A 23,134-nucleotide genomic window follows, 5' to 3' on the forward strand; every position below is an offset into this window, starting at 1 on the left:
TGGCTGCTTAACTCTTTCTGAGAGCAATAGTGCTGCTGTTCCTCTTAAGAATATCCCAAATTCTGTGTGTGTGTGTGTGTGTGTGTGTGTGTGTGTGTGTGTGTGTGTAGGGGGGGCACATACATATGTAAGGGTGTGGTTTGTGTGGAGAAAACATTTCTTTTGAGTCAAAAGACTATGTTCAAAGCTGACTTTCTACAGGAAAAAACCCCCAAAACTATAATCTAGGTTATATTTCTGATGAAAGTCCAGATGCCTGTTGTTTAAAAAAAAAAAAAGAAAAGAATGCCTCCACGTACCATGGTTAATATATTATGAATGATGTACTTTTTATAAGGCATAATAAGGGTCTAGAATGTGCTTACATTGATTAGATGAAACATGGTAATAGCCAGTCCTGTAAAATACTACATCAGTGTGGAAGGATAGTGGAACTAAAATGAAAGACTCCTAGGGCTCAGACTGGAAAGAGCCCAAAGCCAGGGACAGAAGAGGGGGTGGGGGCAGAGCTATGCAGAACCCAGGAAAGCGAAGTGTGTGGGGAGTCAGGGTGTGGGTGACAGTGGGAGTGGTGGGGACAGTGGGTGGTGGGGGGATAGGGGCAGAGGGAAAGAGTATAGGGAACATAAGATATTGAGTACTAAGAAGAAAATTAATTGTCTGGGAAACAGCACTGGAGAGCCATGAGCCTTGAGCAATCCAACCGTACTACAGGAGTGAACTATTTAAAGTTAAATTCCTGTAAGTTGAGGCCCATCCTAGAGTAAAAATCAACACCAGCATGACCGGCCTTTGAGGTCCTTTGCAGAAGAACTAGTCTTACAATGACATTCTGCTTTGCTTATTAAAATTAATTTTATTAAACAGTCCTCTCAGGCATCTTTCACATATGCATTTTCTTTTAAAATTATTTCATGTTAGTACAAAAAGCAGCATTAAACACTAGGACAGATGTGTGTGTGTGCATGTGTGTTTTAAAAAACATGGTCTATTCAATTAGTCCAGCCATGATATTAGATGGGAAAAAAATGTCCTTCCAGGATCCTTATCGTTATTGTGGAGTATGTGTTCTTTGAATTTCTTGCCTTGTTTTTGGGATCACCTTATTATGCAACATCTGCTCTGAATTTCAAATGTGATAAACAGAGTATGAGTGTCGGTGGCAGATGGCTAATGACCAGCAGCGACAGGGCATTCAAGCCTGCCTTGTTTTCTGAGAAGCGATATTTTCATGTTAATTTGCTCTGTGTCCTGCAAAGATGAGACAAATCACCTGCTCATAATTCAGGCAAAGTGGAGACCACCAGGAGCTGAGAGGGGTGATGGCTTGATTCCTTTAGGGGTGAGAGGAGAGAAGGGTCTGGGAGACTTTCCTCATCTGCAGTTGGAGGGGGACCCATCAGTCACTTTGCATTATGTCAGATGGAGAAAGATGAATTGGCCCTGGGCATCCCGTACTGACACCAGAGCCACTGTTTACTGCAAGCAGATATTATTCATGAAAACAGAGATTTCCCAGAGGCACAAAACAGGTGCTATTAAGAGTGCGTGTCAGTCTCTGAAGTCTGGGTTTTGTAAAATAAACCTAATAGTATATTTTATCTCCTAGTGAAAAGATTACAACCAACAGAAATCTGTAAGAAACATTCAATTGAAGATAAAATGAAATCTAATTCAAAGAGAAAATGACCCACACAGACACATAAACCTTGAGCTTTTTGGCCTTCTCAAGCCCTATAGAATTCATTTATCATAGAAATACATAAATAAAATGTAATTTTTTACTCCAAGATTGAGTCATACAAAGGGGCCATATGGTCTTCAGCTAAAAGAACCCCATTTTATTTTGGAGAGGCAACTGATCTTTTCTGACTAATCTTTCAGTGCCTCGAATTTATACTTGTGAAATTATATTGCCAATTTCATCAGATATGTTACATGCACAGAATGTCCAAACAATGATACTAAGTTCTTAAAGAGTTTATAAGATGTTGAGAAGCCAGGTCATACACTAGGAAATATATTGTACTATTATAGTTAAGCCTATGTACCAAGTTCAGTAAAAGAGGGCATTCCATTTTATGTGTGTGTGTGTGTGTGTGTGTGTGTGTGTGTGTGTGTGTGGTTTTTGTTTTGTTTTTTGAGAGAGAGAGAGAGAGTGCTCATGAGCTGGGGAGAGAGACAAAGGGAAAGAGAAAGAGAATCTTAAGGAGGCTCCATGTTCAGCACAGAGCCCAATGTGGAGCTCAGTCCCAAGACCCTACTAGGATCATGACCTGAGCTGAAACCAAGAGTTGGGTACTCAACTTACTGAGCCAGCCAGGTGCCCTAAGGGCATTCCATTTTAAAGGCTTCATAAAGCAGATTTTATCTGGAACAAGAGAGGGATTTTATTTACAGCTTCTTTCTGATCCCCTCTCAGAGTGGCAGATAAAGGCATGAAAAGAGGGGAAAAAAAATCTGGAAGCCCTTTTTTCTCATAAAGCCCTCACAAATGAAAAGTGCTATATAAGCACAGAAACTCTAAATGTATCATGAACCCTAAAAAAAAAAAGGACAATCAATAAGGTATCAATTATTGACTGGTAAATTTAAGCAGCAAGCCCAAGAAGACAATACCAAATCTCATATAAAAATAAAGATGGCACTAAATTCCTCCATAATAAAGTAAATCAAAAGGTAACATTCTCAAGTAGAAATAGGAAAACAAAATACGGCAATGGTTAAGTCTATGAAGCAAAATGTGATTATTTGTTGATTTCTGGGCGCAGCAGTCAGCAGGCTCCTCTATACAAAATGTCATTATCAACATGAATGGATGTACCTTAGAAAATCAAGAAGAGATGATAAAGACGTCAAGATGAAGTATGCATAGGATGTATGTATGCATTTATTTATTTTTTTTAGAATAAGATACACTTTAAAATGTTGGAAAGAACCACTAATGATTTTATTTTATTCCCATGAGCCTCTCAATGGCAATTTTCAGTTCAGGCCTGTACCCTTCACCTACTTTGCCAAAGTCTCACATGACCACCACACAATAATTTCAGGCTTATCCCAGTGAGTTCACCCAACCACCAACCTTCACAAATACTTAGGACTTCAGGGATGCTTTTCTGGCTTTTATATTTTTTAATAACAAATGGTATTTAAATGCACTTGAAAAATTATCGGGATGCCTGGGTGGCTCCATCGGTTAAGCATCTGACTCCTGATTTCGGCTCAGGTCATGATCTCACAGTTTGTGAGTTTGAACCCCATGTTGGGCTCTGTGCTGACAGCACACAGAGCCTGCTTGGGATTCTGTCTCCTTCTCTCTTCTCTGCTCCTCCCCCACCTTGTGGGCTCTCTCTCTCTCGAAATAAATAATAAAACATAAAAAAGAAAAATTAGGTGATCTAATTAAAGCAGGTCAAATAAGCCCATCATGGGTTCTTTTCTAACAAACATGTTGATAAAAATAGTACTGAACAAAAAGATTTTACCTCTATAATATCTAGTCAAAGACCATGGAGCATTCCAGTTTTAACCAAGTACTGTTTACCTACTGCAATTTATGTCCTTAGCAGGCACCAGAATATCCTGAACTTGTGAATAACAGGTAAACAGTGCCACAGAAAACACAGTGGGGTAGCTGAGGAAAGTTCCCTTAGCCTAAACGATCTTATGTGAGGTCTTTTCTTGATTTTCTGTTTTATATCTATTTCATGTTAAGATTTTATGCATATTTATAGTTTACAATCTGGCATGTTCTGACACTTGCAAGCCAATGTCAATACTGGTATCTATGATTTTGAAGAAGATTCTAGAAAATATTTTGGTTTCGTAATACACAGAATCAGCTATATATTGTGTTCATTCACAAGTGTGTGTGTGTGTGTGTGTGTGTGTGTGTGTGTGTGTGTTTACTTGAAAACATTCCCTAAACTATTGAAATAACCACAGAAAATGGGTATCACATGCTTCTGGGTGCACTTTATCTCTTCTTTTATAGTATAAGGTCCTTGAGAGTAGCTTCATGCCTAATTCACTTTTGTGTTCCCCAAACGCTAGCACAAAACTGTCCATAAATATTCAATAAATATTTGTAGCAGCATATTCAGAAAAACTCTTATTACAACAAACATTCCACATAAGAATCCAACTGTGTTCCCAATAGATTTTTCAGAACAATAATATTCTCTTGATCTAGTTATCTAGTTATTGAGACTTCCTATAAATAAGCCTAGACAATAATGAAATATTTCTATTCTCTGGCTGTGCCCTTCCAAAATTCATTTAACCAGAACCCCAACTCAGAACCTCTTACTCAGCAGACGTTTACCCTGCACACCAACTCTTAAAAAGAAGTCGATCACAAAAACAAAAGTACACATCTTTACTAAAAATAATTTTATATCATTTGTATATTTGGCCTAAAATTATACAATTGATAGTTTTATAATGCTTCTAAGTGATTACTTGTGTTTTAAATAATGGCCTTTTTTAAAAGATCACTCACACTCAAATCATTTAAAAAAAACATTCTAATAATTGATAAGGAAGAAAAGCAGATTAGCATAGCATAGTTCAGAAAATTTTCAAAAGCTAAAGATGAAGACAAAAAGTCTTTTGACTAGCCTTTAAGTTAGCAAAAATGTTCAATTAACCATTGACATACACATTAACTGACTGAAATATTTCATAATTTACTATGAAAGCAGGGATAGATCATTAACCACAAAACAGTTCAATTTGTCAAAACCTTCTGGTAACAAGCATTATTTCCCTCTCCCCTTCCTGCCTCCCATCTTCCCCCATCAACCTTGGCTCAAATACTCCCCAAACTCCTTTCCTCTCCTCTCCTCACTTTGGTGGCCACCTTTCTACCTGTTCCTCATCTTATCCTACCTGCCCCTGCACCCCACCCTTAAGAATTCCCTCAGGGGCGCCCTCCAGGTCAGTGGGTTAAGCATCTGACTGCAGCTCAGGTCATGATCTCACAGTTCATGAGTTCGAGCCCCAGCACTCGCTGCTGTCAGCACAGAGCCCACTTCAGATTCTCTGTCCTCCTCTCTCTCTGCCCCTCCCCCACCTGCTCTCTCTCAAAAATAAATAAACATTAAAAAAATAATAATAATTCCCCCTAACCCACTTTGTTTCTACTCCTACCTGATCAAACCATAGTTTAGCGCGTCAGTCTGGTTTATCAACCACTTTAACTACATGATACTGTAGCAAACAGTTCCACTTAGTACCCTCTAATGCCAGGAGGATTTAATGTGAAGCTCAAATCACCTATGCAGGTGGTAATGTACGATATAATATATACATATATGGTTATCTTGTTTTGCTGCTTAAAAAAATTGACTCCCCCTTCAAACTAATTTTGAACTTAGAACTAACTGCATCAGAAGAAGCTGATGGTTATTTTGACAGTATAAGTTTAAGCTGTTGGAAGTCACTTAAAAATAATTTTGAAATAATCACATCTAAAGAAAGGTTGTCAATGTGTCTTATTTATTGAGTACCTATGTGTATAAATCATTGTGTAGGGACTGTCAGGATACAAAGATGAATGAATAGTTAAAATATGGATACAAATACAATTAAAGGTAGAAAATATAACAAAGAAGAGGAGATGTGTAGAACTAGTGCTGTTTGACAAATAAGGTTATATCCACCTGTGAAAGTTGGTCAAACGCTATCTGGGGTGAGCCAGATACTTAAGCAGATGGTTATTGATGGGGAGTAAAGAAATGGCACTGAGCAGGAGGACCACACAGGTAGGAAATGATGAACCACACTAAGAGTCTATTTTGGCAGAACATATCGTCCATGAAAAGGGGCTACGCCCTGCATGCTAAACATGGGGTTTTAGACAAACTTACAAAGGAGAGAACTGAAGCCACAAAACTGGAATAGAAGTCCAGAGGAAAGAGGGGTGCATGTATGGAGGAGAAGAGGACCAAGAACAGATAAGTAGGGACACCTGCATTTAAAGGGCCTTTAAGTCCTTGAAACTGCTCAGGAAGAAATGAGAGCACTACTGAGCATTATATTCTTTTATGAAAGGCAGATGGGAACATAAACTCTTTATCAATCTAAAACCAAAGAAATAAATCATTCAATATGTCAAAGTTCTAAATGTGTCAGTATCTGACAACACGAACTGGCTATTACTGAAACACAAGAGAAACTATTTCCAGCTATTCCCTACTATCTAAAACAATGCTGAATTCCAGAATTCATTTCTCAACAATGAATGATTAGGTAAAGAGTCTGTTTAGTGAAGTCACCTAACTCACATAAACAGAAGGGTCTTTCATGAAGACCTGCACACGACGTGCATAGATCTAAAAGATCTACTGGAAAGTTCCATTAGGCAGAACAGAAGTATGACCAACAAAACTTTCTAAGTAGGTTTTTCCATTAGACTTAAAGGAAGAAAGGACGTCTGGTCAATACAGCACATGTAGCCTGCTGACCTGTAAGGAGTCTTAAATCATTCCTAAATCCCAAGGGTTTAGGACAGTACTTGGCACTTAGGCTTCCTATAAACGTTTGTTTTTTTTTAATTTTTTTTTTCAACGTTTATTTATTTTTGGGACAGAGAGAGACAGAGCATGAACGGGGGAGGGGCAGAGAGAGAGGGAGACACAGAATCGGAAACAGGCTCCAGGCTCTGAGCCATCAGCCCAGAGCCTGACGCGGGGCTCGAACTCCCGGACCGCGAGATCGTGACCTGGCTGAAGTTGGACGCTTAACCGACTGCGCCACTCAGGCGCCCCAGTATAAACGTTTTATAAATGAGAAAGAAAAATGGAGAAAGGAGGGCCTAAAAGCCAGTATTTCAGATTTACATAGTATAAGTTACATCCTGGAGTCAGTATACAATTATAATATGCAATGTGCTTATGTGTGAAGTTTCAAATTACATTCCTCAGAGTCTGTGAATCATCAGAAAAAGACTGAGCTACATTTACAACACTATACCTTCTAAGGTTATGGCCAGATAATGTATATTTAAATATTTTTCAATAATTTTAATATGTATGAAAACTAAAACAGTTTTTTCACAGAACCCTAAAAATAATGAATTAGAATATATCTCATTATATGAACATCTTGGTTGATATATTTAACTATATACTGAGTTCCAAAAGCTCTAATTCTGGCAATTTTTTTTTAACGTTTATTTATTTTTGAGACAGAGAGAGACAGAGCATGAACAGGGGAGGGGCAGAGAGAGAGGGAGACATAGAATCTGAAACAGGCTCCAGGCTCTGAGCTGTCAGCACAGAGCCCCGACGTGGGGCTCGAACTCACAGACCGTGAGATCATGACCTGAGCAGAAGTCGGACGCTTAACCGACCAAGCCACCCAGGCGCCCCTGGCATTTTTTTAAAGTAAGCTTAACGCTCAATGTGGGCTTTGAACTCACTACTCCAAGATCAAGAGTCATATTCTCGACTGACTGAGCCAGTTGGGCGCCCTCCTGGCAATTTTCATATGGAAGGAATATGACTGCTTAATAGGCTATAATAGTGTGACTATTTAATCAAACAGACAGATGATTCTTGGTACCTTTATGGTTTCAGTGGGCACTCCAGGCTCCGGGACTTTATCCAAATAAGTGGTCAGGTCTTGATCAACATGTTCAAACACTAATGTTAGTTTGGTTTCTCTGTCTGTTCGTGACACTGTGCATACATCAAACAACCTAAAAGAAAAAAGAAAGATATTAAGTAGGTAGCAATAAGCAAAGAAGTAACATATTCTGCAACTGAATCGCACAACAGGTTTAAAAAAAAGGTGGGGGGGGCGGGGGGCAGTGTTTATCATTCCTCCAAATAATATGTAAGGATGCCTAATGGGATCTGATACTTTAATTGCAATATGAAATTTAGGAGAGAAACACTTCATTAAGTGATGACAAAATCCACAGCGGCAAAGAGAAAACAACATGACTAGAGCATAGGAATGTCTGCCTGGAGAGTTTCCTTAGTTAAGACCTTACGTAGTACTTGCCAATAGAGATAGTTTAAAAAACTGCAGCCTAGGAAAATATGGTTCTTCTTAGCTCACAGTTCAAGAATTATTAAAGAGACAGATTAAGTATTCTTTGGAGATGTTGCACTCTGCGATGAAGATTTTCCTGGAATTTAAGGTGTTACAATCATGCCTGTGAAAATAAGGATGATGAAATATGGTTTATTTCTAAGAGAGCCTTCTCATCCTGGGGAATCAAATCATTTCCCTGGAAAGGGCATAAATCCTTGATTTAAAAATTTCAAATATCACACTAATCAAAACTGAAATTTTAACTTTTTTTTTTTTTTTTTTTGGAGAGAGGAGGTATTTTAAACAGCATTAGTAAACTACATCATCATTAAATGATACAGATGAACAAACATTATAATTAAGTCTGGATGGGCAAATCCGGTATCTTCCATAAAATTCTACAACTAATTTGAAATTTAAGTTTTAAAAGCAAAGCCTTTGGTAGTCAAAAGCATTTTTAAGCCCAGGGACAAATTTTTCTTTACTTTCAACCACACATAACACACTATCCGACACATGAGATGCTCACCACATGCTTGAATAATTAAACAAACCACCTGTAAACAAGCTGTAAATTTGACAAGAATGTAATATAAATACTAAGAAAAGGCTAACAAAATGCTATACATAGTCTTCTCACTTTTAAAGACGGAATAAACATGCCCTTCAAAGAAACTAACTATAAATGTGCATATAACCCATTACTAAAATGCCGGGTTGACTCTCAATTATCTACTTTGCATCCTACCTCTTGAATTTTTAATGCATGCCAACCTACTGCATTTCTGGGCTGAACAGGTCCTTCACAATATTTGGTACTTCTCTGTGAATCTAAACTAAACTTTAAAATAAACTAAAGAACACTATAATGAAGTTGAATCTGGTGGGATGAACACAACCATCACCAACCACACTTATTTCACAGCCAGATCTGCACTACTTTTTAATTATACGCAATTTGGGATGAGTTCTACGACTCCACTAAAATCAGTTAAGATCAACTGAATTTCTTCTCACATTTATCTACTTGTAAGTATTCTGATTTCTAAGTTTTAGTCACCTACTTCTACACGTGATTTTTTTGTTTTCTTGAAATTCTAAAGTCTTCTTAAAGTCACTGATGTGACTTATTCTAAAAAATTATTCTGATTAAGTAAAAACTCCTAATAAATTTATTAAAGATAAGGCCATTAATCATATGAGTGTCATACTATGACCAATATACTTGCTATCATGCATGAATCCGACACCTGGGAAGTTTATCAAAACAACCCTTTCCGTTTGGTAATGTGAGGCAACTACCATTTATTCATAGGTTCCTTTGAACATCTTCTCTCCATTAATCCCACATACTTTTCCAGCTTTACTTTTTCCTTCCTTTTGAAGAAGAAAAAGAAGCTTCTTTCTATATGTTTTCTACTTTTTTTTTTCTTTTTAAAAAAATGCTTACTTATTTATTTTGAGAGAGAGAGAGAGAGAGAGAGAGAGAACGAGCTCCTGACCGGGGGGAGGGGAGGGAGTGGGTGGCGCAAAGAGAGTCCCAAGCAGGCTCAGCCCTGTCAGTGCAGAGCCCAATTTGGGGCTCAATCTCATAAACTGTAGATCATGACTTGAGCTAAGATCAAGAGTCGGACGCTCAACTGACTGAGCCACCCAGGCACCCCTGCTTCTATTTTTGTAATACAATAAAACCACAGTGATGTACTAAATTCAAACACAAACATGGGAACTGCACCACTATAGCTGTGCTCCTTAAACATCACTTTAAAAATGCTTTCCACTATAATGAATGCATTTCCTTCATGAAAAAAAAATACATTGTTTATCACTGCCTCAGGTCAACACTGATCTTAGTAAGTCCAGTTCTTACTGTGCTTATAATCTGTAATTGACAGGGACATAACTGGAGAATAAAACGATCATAAAACACTGCTGAACCAAAGATCACCCGCTTCCAAACCGTTGTTAGTTACCTAATAGCCGCGGCAGTATGTTATGTTGCTTCATTTTACTGAAACCATGTTTTCAAACACTCTTCGTATGACACAATTCAAGAATAACATCTAACCCACCCAACTTATTTTCCTCAATGTTGTGTCACTCTCTTCAAGATATAAAGACTCACTGATGGCACCTGCAGTGATTGGGACTCCACATGTGAGAGCTAGGCAAAGGTGAAATCATGGAAGCCACTGCCAACTGCTGTAAATCATAAGCCATGGAGAAAAGGCACTAATTTTAATTGGCAATTGGTAAAATGTGGAATGTTAAAGAGACACATGTGACACTGCATAGTGTTTACCATTCTTGTATAAATTTTAATGTATCTTCTTAATGTATTCTCGACTAGGTAAAGAATGGTGTTAGGTAAGAAGGCTCATGCTGGTTCAAGGAGATAATTCTTTTTATTTCTTAAGGTGCTATTATTTTTTGGGTGGGGGCACTTTCTGAAATCAACTTTTAGAACCTTATTTTATAAGTGGAGATCGCATTTTTCATTTTGTACTAACATTTCTTCCCTAGAGTTTCTTTCTTTCTCTTTCTTTCTTTCTTTCTTTCTTTCTTTCTTTCTTTCTTTCTCTTTCTTCTTCTTTTCTTTTTCCTTCCTTCCTTCCTTCCTTCCTTCCTTCCTTCCTTCCTTCCTTCCTCCTTTCTTTCTTTTTCTCTCTCTCTCCCTCTCTCTCTTTCTTTCTTTAGAGGGCAAGGTAGAGGGGCAGAGGGAGAGAGAGAATTCCAAGTAGGCTCCAGGATCAGCACAGAGCCCAATGTGGAGCTTGATGCCACAACCCTGGGATCGTGACCTGAGCAGAACACTCAGGGGTGCCCGGGTGGCTCAGTCTGTTGTATCCCACTCTTGACTTCGGCTCAGGTCATGACCTTATGGTTTGTGAGTTTGAGCACAGGATCAGGCTCTGTGCTTATAGTGTGGAACCTGCTTGGGATTTTCTCTCTCCTCTCTCTGCACCTCTCTCTCAAAATAAATACATTTAAAATAAAAAAAGAAAAGAGTCAGAAGCATTCAACCAACTGAGCCATCTAGGCACCCCTTCCCTAGAGATACAATTCAGACATTCGTATCTTCAAAGCAAAAAATCATCAAAATACAAGATTAGCATAGCATGTTAACATCCTACATATGCATGTAGGTTACATATGCATATTTTTTATTGGTTTCCAAACCACGGGGAATTTATGTAACCAAGGCTCTCCAAGCTTTTATTATTTGTATGCAACTTCAGAGACAACCAGTTTATCAATTTATAATGTAATGGTCATGATCAGGGTAAATGATACCCTTCCAGTGAATAAATATATGCCAGTCATTGCTGGGGAAATTTAGGTCTCTTTTATGCCCCAAATACAACTATCTAATTATCTAGAGAATCAAATTAAAATGCAGTATTCAGAAGGTAGCCCATATAATGGGTATAATCTAGATGATCTTAGCCTAAATTTATTCTTTGTGCTTCAATAAAGTACAGTGACTCCAGATACATTTTTCCACAGATGCAATTATTTCTTTTCCTTGGTCAGTGCAGAAATAGAGTAATTTGTACTTCGGAAAGTACCTTTATCTGTTTACCCATGAAGAAAGCTTCCTTTTATTTGCCTTTGTCTTGTTTTGAATATATAATTCACAGTTTACAAAATTTTCTAATGGCTACATTTCAGCTTACATTTCATCAGGTAACATTTGAGAGGATATTTTTATTTTGCAGGTTAGTACTATAAATTTTCACTGTTTGCCAAGTCAATGGTAGTGGATAGTTTTCTTATAGAGCATGATTCTAAATACAATGAGTAGACGCCTGCTAGCTCTAATCAACAGGTTGTACCTCCTGTCCTTTTCCCCTATATTTGAGAACCACATACTACTTACTGTCCATGGCCTCAGGAAACAGACCACACAGAATTACTGGAAAGAAAAGAAATATAGCATCAAATTGGTCCTTACTTCCCACCCCTCCCAAGAGGCCAAAAAACATTTCAGTGGCTAAGTTTTCACGTTTTTCTTAACTAGAATGAAACATGGGTTTTAGGAGAGTAACTAACTTAGTCGAAGGGAGAAAGTGACAAAAGTTGCTGATTTAGTTGAAAGGAGAAAGCAACAAGTAACATAGTATCTTCAAAAAGTATAACAATTTTGTAAAGAGTATGTATTAATGTTGCATAGGCTTAAACTCAGGAAAAACACAGGTCAGTCCATTATCTACAAATTCTTCATCTTGGCCAAGAGGTCTTCCGAGCTTTCACCAGAATCTCCCACAGTCACCTCAGGTACAGAATCTCCTTACTTTTCGGGAATTGTATATACCACTGTAATTCCTTCAGGTAAGTCAGGAACTGGACCTGAAGAATTTCCTCTTCTGAAACCTCAGATACCAACTCAATACCTCACTCACTGTCTTCATGTATTGTCTCTTCCTCTTCTTGAACAACCTCCTGTTTGGGCAGTGCTGCTACCCTTTTCTTTTATCCTCCTGCTGCTTTCAGCAATTTCTTCTTTTTTAAAAATACTTTTAAAATGTATTTTATGTATGTATGTATGTATGTATGTATTTATGAGAGAGACAGAGAGAGCATGAGTGAGCAAGGGGCAGAGAGAGAGAGAGTGGGAGAGAAAGAATCCCACCAGGTGCAGAGAGAGAGAGAGAGAGAGGGAGGGAGAGTGCAGAGCCTGGATTGGGGCTCCAGCTCACCTGAAGTGGGGCTTGAGCTCACAAACCGTGAGATCATGACCTGAGCCAAAGTCGGATGCTTAACCGACTGAGCCACCCAGGCGCCCCGAGGATTTTCACTTTTAGGAACAAAGGAGAAAAGTGAAAATAGCACTCAATATTTGTTTTGTAGTGAGCCTTTACAGAGACAGCATGCACCCCAAACAGTGAGAGGTGGCACCCCCAACCTCTGTCCTCACAACTATACTCAGCCTCTAGGCATCAAGCCACCATAGCTTTGAATTGTTTCTGAGAGCATCTGTGCTTTTTCTCGATTTATTCTGTGCACCCATGAGCAAGATGTGTCCCATAGTATCAGAAAAGCCGAGGAGAGGTTATTTTTTGGGTCTGGGAACACTCAAAAAATTTTCCATATAAATTAATGGTAATTGCTTCTTCACTTTACACCACTTCAGCCTACAGAAGGTTTCATAGGAACAGTCTACTTCCAAATAGCAGGAAAAGCCTGTATTCATCTTAGGAATTTTAGAACATAATATTTATGATGCTTTTTTGTCTACAATGACTCCCTCTGGAATTACCCCAAATCAAATAAATAATAGTCACTGTGGTGGGCAATAAAGAGAACATAGATGTTTTAATATAACAAATAAGTCTCACATAAAGCAACTGAGCTAAACAAGAACTGAAATCCCTGGTATTTGGCAGGAGGTTAACAATCTGTAATATATTTATATAAATCAATGAGGAATGTGGCCGGGCTGCCTATAACCCCTACACTTGCAAAACAAAAGAGCCAGACAGGTCTGAACATTTGAACATAAACACTGGAAAATAACTTCAACTGTATGATTTTTTGTGTTGACCAACATCTTAAGACTTTCTAGAACTTTTTTTTTTTTTTGCTATTCAGTAAACTGACAAAAATACCACTTCAACTATTACATGCTGTAGTTCCATAAGAGAAATATATTCACACTGTGCTGAATATGAGCAAAATATCTCAGATGACTTTTAGAGGAAATGAAAACTACCATTCAATATGTATCCATTAGAGCTGTGCTTAATGTGATCCAAGCGAATATTCAAAAAGTAGAAGTGAAAAGTGGTTCTCGGCATTTACTAAATTTTTGAATCCAGTTTAGCTATGCAAAAGGCAATCCAAAAAAGGCAGATAGGTCATTACCATTTCACAATTAAGTCAGCCAAAGCCCCTAACTATCCCATAAAGTAAGTTCTCTCCCAGTCTCTATCGTCCTGACCCCTCAGCTGCAGGGCAGAGAGCAAGCACTGCGGTCCCAGCACAGCTCTCAGCCTTCCAGCTGTCCTAGTGATGTAATTATCTCATAACAAAATATCTCCGTGAATTAACTCTGCATCCTACCCATTGTAATTCTTAATGACTGCTTCCTGTTCATGTTTTCCATTTAACTTGCTATTCTGGATCTACTGCATAGGCAAGTTGCCTTCATCTAATGGATGGGATTACATCCAATAGGTTTGGGATTTCCAAAGATTACAATTTACAAAGGTCTCCCAAACAACATGCTTTGTAAACACAAGCCCTGCCTTTCTGTTGTGGTTATAATAAAAGGGAAATCTGCATTATTTGCTGTGATTAAACTTTGACCTGTCACAGGAAGTTCTAGGAGGATTTTTTTTTCCTGTCACTTTTTTTTTTCATACTCTTGAATGTTTGGACATCAAATAGTTCAAGAGCTGAGAGATGTCTGGCACAGCTGCCTAAGGGCCCTAAACAAAATTTTTTTGAACTACAGCCAGTCTTTGGAATTGAGAAGTATTCTTTTTTATCTCCTTTTCTCCATTGTCCATGAAGCACACTCTGTGCCTATAGCTTCTTGCATGGACCCAATTTATGTTCATGCATCCCACTTGCCCTACACTACTGGATCCTTGCCAGGGTGTTCTCCTTTTGCTCATTAAATATGGACTGTGTGTGCACTTGTTCTAAACCAACACTGAATGGTGTAACTCCAGAGGTATTTGCCACCAACAATAATCAGCATGCTTCCAGAAGGAGCTTGCCATTTCAGCAGCATCCATAAACATTTATGAGTACCTACCACATGCAGGTGCGGTACTAAGTTTTAGAGACTACAAAACATCTAAGATGGGTACTGTCTGTAAGAGCCTTACTATCTAGCCAGGGGAGAGAAGACTGACATATAAAATCATAAGTAATGACGTATGGCTGTGTATTAATTCCAAATAAATTCTATAAATATAACATGAAACTTTATATATCACATCAAAGCAAATTCTTTCTACGTGCTATTACAGTAGACATCTGTGATGTCTGCCTTTCCAACACCTATTACCTCTTCTATAAACCATATCCTCATTTTTTTGAGGAACCACTCCTACTCAGGCAATATGGTTTTGGGGGCATGAGCGCAGCATGGCATGTAAACCTACCCTGGACAAAGAGAGTGATAATGATTGATTCAGGGATGGACAGGACCGTGTGAATCAGTCCCAGGACTTTAACTGTAACTTCTGGGAGGGTAGAACTCTCTTTATCTGACATTACCAAACCGGCAACATATAAGCCCGCAGCTGCCGATGGCTGTCATTGCCACCACTTTAGTGAGCATACCATAGGATGCAGCCAGCAGGGAAAAGAGCCAGAGCAGAGAAATGACAGGCAAGAGACTTTGGTTAAGTACTGGCCCTACCTGTGCCTGATATACCCTTGGATTTATTAGTTATGTTAGTAACATTGGGTTGGGCTTTTATTACTAGCAAAAACAAACAAACAAAAAAACACAACAACAACAGAAAACAAAAACAGCCTTAAGACATTTATACATATCTTAGAAGGGTTAAATGATTCTGAAACATCAACATCTGACCTCAAATATGTCTTATATATTAGACAAAATGAATTAAGGTCAAGCATATAAACAATAGTAGTTTCCTCTAGGTGACTGCACCAGTCCTGACTTGCTGGGAGAAAATTTACCTTAAATGGTCCCTCCATGAGCATGTCCACTGGGCTGCACTGGGCAGCCCCAGAACAGACTAGTTCATCTCTCCCAAGGAACCATGCGACTTCCTTTCAGGATTCCCATTTGAGGCTCCTGGTCTGACTACAGAAACATTTTGTGGAGAAAAAGCAGAGAAAGGCAGAAGACACAGGGATAAGTTCATCGCAAACAGGAATATGTAACCTAGAACAGGAAAGGACTCAGTGGGGTAAGAGGAAATGAGGAGGCAAGGAGAAGTATTTAAAAATAACATAAAGTTTAATTTAAAGGCTGAATCCAATGCTCAGAGATATGTTCTCCTGGAACCCTCAATTAAGCAACCCCACCACCTATTGCTGAAAAGGGGACATGCACAGTAAAGTGGACCCTTGCACAATGCAGAGTTTTTAGGGGTGCTGACCTCCCTGCAGTCAAAAATCCATGTGTAACTTTTGATTCCCCCAAAACTTAACTTCCAATAGTCTACTGTTCACCGGAGGCCTCACTGAGAACACAAACAGCTGATTAACACATATTTTCTATGTTATATGTATTACATACTGTATTTTTAAAATAAAGTAAGCTAAAGAAAATGTAATTTAAAAAAATCATAAGAAAGAGAAGATACATTTACAGTACTATATCAGAAAAAAAAATCTGCATACAAGTGGGTGTGCGCATTCAAACCCGTGTTATTCAAGGGTCAACTGAAATGTCAAATTGTAATTCTAAAGCAGGGAAATCTCTTTGTGTTCATGTTGTTAAGTTTAAAGCTACCATAACCTGACAAGTGAATGCAAAGTCAACCTCTTTTATTTATGAAATCACTTGATTCTTTACAGCATAAAGTGTGTTCATAAGAAAGTTTTGTGGTTCATCATCTTCCTGTTCATCCTCAGAGTTTCTACTAATCTGGTTTCAGCGTCTATCTATATATGTGTGGCCATCTGGATCTATGAGTTAATATCTTTGCATGCATTAATCAGAAAATGTTTTACAAGCTAAATGGGAATCCCCCAAATTGGGCAAGTTTACAAGATATGACTTGCACTACAGTAAATATTTAAAACAGAGCAAACAGTAAAACCTGTATATATGGAAACACACTACTACCATATGAGAGCACATAACAGCACAAAATTGGTATACTATTAGCTAGGCCCCAAATAAGCTTTCTGGATGTCCTAATGGGAATATGGGGTGCCTGTATACTACTGTGTTCATATTCAAGATGAATTCCTGAAATGGACATTAAACAATAGAATTTAAACTTCTTTCACAGTCAGTCCTGCAGCAAGCACTTCTTACCCAACCGTTCTTTAAACTGTTAATGCATTTTGTCTCAATGAAAGGCAGAGAGAATGAGGTAGCAGCATCACTCTGTTATGCCAACTATATGCTATTATGGGAAAAAGGAAACGCTACTTTAGCGCTAAAACAAATGAGGAAATCATAAAAACATATCTGTTCTCTTAGAGGGCAGAGAATGGTAGCAGAGGCAAATATTCGATAAGTGTATTTTAAGTCACCATGCGAGTCAATCTACCCAGAATCAAGAGAGAGAAAACAGGGGTAGCTAGACAATACTGAGCTGATACTTCTGCTGAGTCCAGTTCCAATACAAAATAGTTGTTTTGTAAGTTCAAAAAACCATAAAGTCAACTCCATAGAAAGAAGAAACCTGCAAATTAAGAAAATCAGGGACTACTACATATTGATTAGAATAAACCCCATTCAGCAACCCCAGCTATAGCGCAGGAATGAGATCCTACACTTTTACCTGTTGAGGTCTCCCCCAAGACTCAATTACCTCACTTTTAGCCTTTTTCTTACGTACCACCTGGCTTCAATCAGCCACCTGACATACATAGATAGATATGCTGGTCAAAATAAGGGCCTGACAAGAGAGAATGGATTAAGAGACCTCAAAAACTGTGGCATTTGGTGTGAAGGTGGGGTTCAGGGGCCCCCAAGTCTTAAACCCTACTGGGAGGTCAGAGGTTGCAGACTACAAACTAAAAACAGGCTTAAACTGTGTGCCTCTCCACACTTGTGTTTATCCTGTTCTTTTAATTCTCCACAACACCCAGAATGGTACCCAGTACCGCATCTAACACACAGCAGGTGTTTAATAATGTTTACTGAATGAACTAAAGTTTTCAGAATTGTAACTCAGGGAAAAGTCAGCAGTAAAAGAAAAGAGGGGATCCTCAGAGACATCACTAGGAAATAAAGCATGGCACTCTGAGTAAGCCACATCTTGTAACTGGTGGTAAATGAGGACACACACTAATAAGTTGCATTTATTCCTTAACACTGTTAGTTTGCTCCCTATCTACTGTGTAATTCTACGTATTTAGAATTCTTTAGTCTTCACAACAACACTATGAAATGGTGCTCATTTTATGAATAAAGAAACAGATGTATATAAACAAATGTTCACGGCAGCATCATTCATAATAGCTAAAGTAGAAACAACGGAAGTGTCCATCAACTAATGAATGGATAAACAGAATGTGGTATATCCATGTAATGGAATATTATTTGATAATAAAAAGGAATGAAGTAGAGATACATGGTGTGATATGGATAAATCTTGAGTAGGCAGATCCATAGGGACAGCAAGTAGATTAGTGGCTGCCTGGGGCTGGAAGTTGGTAGGGCAGGGAGAGGTGGAAAGGAATAGAAAATGACCACTAATGGGTACTGGGTTTCTTTTCAAGGTGATAAAATGGTCTAAAATTAGATCATGGTGATGGTTGCACAACTCAGTAAATACACTAAAAACCACCGAATTGTTTATACAGATAAATTTGATGGTATGTAAAGTATATCTCAATAAAATTGCTTAAAAACAAAAGGAGAAAAGAAATAGCCAGAGAGAGGTTTAGTACTTTGCCTAAAGCACACTACAGTAAGTGGTGGAGACAGGATCCGAAGTCAGGCTATCTGCTTCCAGAGTCTGATTTCCTAACCAATCCTGCCTCTGTATGTAGGGCAGCATTTGGGTCAGAGACCTCTCCACGGCAAAGGAGACACACTGGCTGGCAGGAGCTGTGGTAATGCCAATCCACAAATGTCTTTGGTAAACTTGGATATAGCAGTATATGCTTTACATGCTGGGCTGAAAAAAAAATGCTCAGAAAATTCACAGAAAAAATAAAGCTGAAGACTACTGATCCTCCCTAGGCCCCCTTACGTCTTCCCCTTAACTAGTTAGAAAAATGACACACTTCAGTTCACCCCACAGGGCTTGAAAAAGATATTCTGATCTCAAAAATATAAGAGTTAAATGATATTTTTGAAAGCAAAGTCAACAGCTCTGGCTTGAGTCAGAAAGAGTGCTGGATTCTGGAAAACTTTCAACATTCAGTTCTGTCTCCATTTCTGACCTGTAAAAGCCCTGTTCTCCAGCTTTGGGCCTCTCTTGAGGAAAAACGACGAATCAGCCAAAACTAGGCAGCTGTCTGTGCTGAAGACTGTCTGCTGGGTCTTAGAAGAAAACTAACCAAACTTTACCTACACCGTAAGCCAAAAATCTTTCATAATCACATCCTTATGAGGTGAGTAAATTTATCCCAGCACTAATTCAGGTACTTAGGATTAGGTTCTTATCTAATAAAACAACTACTGAAGTTAGTTCCTTTTAAGGAAACATAAATGACTGTAAACATATGAGAAAATGTTAAACTATGGTAATAACTTAAAGAAACATAAATGAAAACATTAGCGATATATTGTTTAAGCCCCTCAAATTGGGTAACAAATTTTTATAAGATACACTGGCATAGCGTCTGTGAGTGTTTGTGAAATGGACCCACATCACTGTGGGAGTACAAATTGGTAAAACAAACAAACAAATAAAAAAAAAACCTTTCTGGAGAGACAGATACACAAATTGATAGAGGATTCAAATTCATATTTATTGAACATGGAAAGGCATTCACAATATATTATTAAAAGAAAATGCAGGTTTCAAAAGAGTATGTACAGCGTGATTCCATATATATAAACAAAATGGTATAAAGATAAACCAAGAATGGCACCTGGGAGGCTCAGTCGGTTAAGCGTCTAACTCTTGATTTTGGCTCAGGTCACGATCTCCTGGTTCATGAGTTTAAGCCTCACATCCGGCTCCGTAATGACAGTGCGGAGCCTGCTTGCGATTCCCTCTCTCTCAATCTCTCAAAATAAAATAAAATAAAAAAGATGAATCAAGATGCTAACAGTGTTATCTCTTGGTGATAAGATTACAGAATTGCTTTTTCTGTTATTTGCCTACCTAGACTTTCTATAATGAGAACTTAAACAGTTTTTAATAAGAAAAAAAAATTCCCATTTCAAAAACAAGAATTATAAAAGCTTCTTTTCTCATTTAAGTTTTCTTCCTTCCATCACTCATATACTTTTCTTCAATCTGCTCCTGAGTTACTGAGAAAATCCCAATCCTCAATCCTGAAACCGCAGTTTTAAAAATTAAGTATGTTAACAACTTACGGTCTTAAATTTGTTCTAGGAAAAAAAATGTGTATGCATTACTGCTTCACTGAAGGTATGTGATTTTAATCTTTCTCCAATATGGAGTAACTCCGTAAAGAATGTGGGAAAAATAAAATTACCTTTCTGATGCCTGGCTAATTGTCAGGTCAAAAATAACAGAATTACCATGAAATATAAGAGAAACAATGACAGCTCACGAATTCTTCAAGTTACTTTAATGTTTGCCATACAAGACAAGGTAGAATTATGGAATTTTGAAAGTATGGGGAGCTTTAGAGATTATCTGGCTTTGTACTTTTATCTTATAGATAAGGAGACACAGGTCAACAGAATGCAGAATGGCAAAACTAACTAAAGAAATAAGATACCTGGGTCTCATGAGTAAGAATTCTGTGCCCTTTCTAATATAATAAAGTATAAGCAACCACAATAACGAACACATGTTTTTTTAAAAGTCATTATAAAAATTAACATCTAACATCTTACCTTTTTTTTTTTTTTTTAAATTTTTTTTTTCAACGTTTATTTATTTTTGGGACAGAGAGAGACAGAGCATGAGCGGGGGAGGGGCAGAGAGAGAGGGAGACACAGAATCGGAAACAGGCTCCAGGCTCCAAGCCATCAGCCCAGAGCCTGACGCGGGGCTCGAACTCACGGACCGCGAGATCGTGACCTGGCTGAAGTCGGATGCTTAACCGACTGCGCCACCCAGGCGCCCCTAACATCTTACCTTTTAAAATTAGATCTATTCAAGCAAAATTTCCAAGAACTACTGTGTTAAGAATTCAGAAAGGTTCTATAAATATATTTTAAGAACACCATCAGGAAACTATATTAAAAGATAAGAAAAACAGAACATAGTTGGAAAAGTTGAAAGAACTGTTATCTCTATCAACTGCCAAACTCAGGCATCTGAAATTAGGCTGTTTTGTTCACATGTAAAAATGTAGAATACTAAGTTATGATGTAGTATGCCTACATAGTTTTATTTTAGAGTTTGATCTTTGTTCTAGGAATATTTCACATAATAAGGTGAATATTTCATGGCACTGAAAGCAAGACATTCATAATATATTAATGAAAGAAAATGCAGGTTTCAAAAGAGTATATGCACTGACTGCATGCAGCCTGCTTGGGATTCTCGCTCTCTCTCTCTCTCTCTTTCTCCCCTCCCCACTTTCACTCTCTTTGTCTCTCTCAAAACAAATAAACTTAACAAAAAAAGCTTAAAAAAAAATACGGGCGCCTGGGTGGCTCTGTCAGTTGAGCGTCAGACTTGGGCTCAGGTCATGATCTCATGGTTTGTGGGTTCCAGCCCTGCGTCGGGCTCTGTGCGGACAGCTCAGAGCCTGGAACCTTTTTCAGATTCTGTGTCTCCCTCTCTCTCTGCCCCTCCCCTGCTCATGCTCTGTCTCTGTCTCTCAAAAAATAAATAAATGTTCAAAAAAATTTAAAAAGAAACAACTAAAGGAGATAAGAATGTGGAAGTGTAGCTGCAACTACATGTCCCCCAAAGAAGAATTTTTCTTTTGCAAAGAACCGTAAGAACAACTCATACTGGGATTCTATCAGGTGACTGGGTGTTCCACATAAGTGAATATTTTCGATACCTGATTCCTACCCATCTCAAGCCCTCACACTACTTTTAAAAACTAAAGTTTTGCGGCACCTGGGTGGCACAGTCGGTTAAGTGGTTCAGTGTCCAACTCTTGGTCTAGGCTCAGGTCATGATCTCACAGTTCTTGAGTTCAAGCCCCGCATCAAGCTCTGTGCTGATAGCATGGAGACTGCTTGGGATTCTGTCTCTCTGCTCTGCTTGTGCACATACTTACTATCTCTCAAAATAAATAAATAAACTTAAAAAAAATTTTTTTAATTAAAGTTTTTAATGGAATTCTCTATAGCATGCACTGAATATTTTCTTGACTTTTTAATTTTTTTTTAACGTTTATTTATTTTTGAGACAGAGAGAGACAGAGCATGAACAGGGGAGGGGCAGAGAGAGAGGGAGACACAGAATCTGAAACAGGCTCCAGGCTCTGAGCTGTCAGCACAGAGCCCGACGCGGGGCTCGAACTCATGGACCATGAGATCATGACCTAAGCTGAAGTCAGACGCTTAACCGACCAAGCCACCCAGGCGCCCCTACTTTTTAAGCACACTATACTGATTGTGTTCTACTGATGGATAATTCATGATCATTATTGTTATTATGAAATGACAATAATTTAATTCAGCATTATTATTATGATCCTTTATTTGAGTGCTTTCTAGGCACATAAACATGAGGCAAGGCAATCCATACTGAGACAGTACAAATCGAACTTTCAAAAAGCAAAAAAGGAATCTGGAAAGCAGCAAGAGATAAGCTACTCACCACCTACAAAGGAAACTCAGTAGGATTAATAGCCCATGTCTCATCCAAACACTGGAGGGCAGAAGGCAGTGGATGACAAATGTAAAGTGCTGAAGGAAAAAACTGTTAAACGAGAATTCTATATCCAGAGAAACTATGCTTCAAAGATGAAGGTAAACTCCAGGCATGCTCAGCTAAACAAAAGCTGCAGGAGTATGTGGCCAGGAGACCTGCCCTAGAAGAAATGCTACAGGGAGTCCAACAGGTTAAAATGAAAGGGCACAAGAGAGTAACTCAAAGCCACATGAATCAAATAAGAACACTGGCAAGGGTAATTAACTACACACATAAACATAAAGAAAACCAGTAATATTGTAGTTTGGTTTGGAACTTTTTTTTTCCCTAATATGATTGAAAAGACAAATGCATATGGCAACAATTATAAATCTATGATAATGGCCATACAATATATAAAGATGAAGTGCATAACAATCATAGCATGAAAGGGGATAGAGGTGTACAGGAAAAAAGCTTTCAATACTATAAAAGCTAAGTTAGTATTATTT

At 38.2% G+C, this 23,134-nt stretch overlaps 1 protein-coding gene across 2 annotated transcripts in view; it reads right to left on the bottom strand.

Annotated features, from left to right (window-relative positions):
• The window catches only part of CDK6 (cyclin dependent kinase 6), a 249,008-nt gene that overhangs the window by 171,447 nt on the left and 54,427 nt on the right, over positions 1-23,134 (bottom strand). For both annotated transcript variants that reach the window (XM_047095048.1, XM_047095047.1), the window contains exon 3: positions 7,570-7,705. In XM_047095048.1, coding sequence (XP_046951004.1) covers positions 7,570-7,705 — 136 coding nt within the window. The remainder of the gene's footprint in view (positions 1-7,569; positions 7,706-23,134) is intronic.

This window comes from Lynx rufus, unplaced genomic scaffold (genome assembly GCF_022079265.1).
Source record: "Lynx rufus isolate CCGP_SWC_20201006 ecotype Redwood Valley unplaced genomic scaffold, mLynRuf1.p SCAF_4, whole genome shotgun sequence".
Taxonomy (NCBI): domain Eukaryota; kingdom Metazoa; phylum Chordata; class Mammalia; order Carnivora; family Felidae; genus Lynx; species Lynx rufus.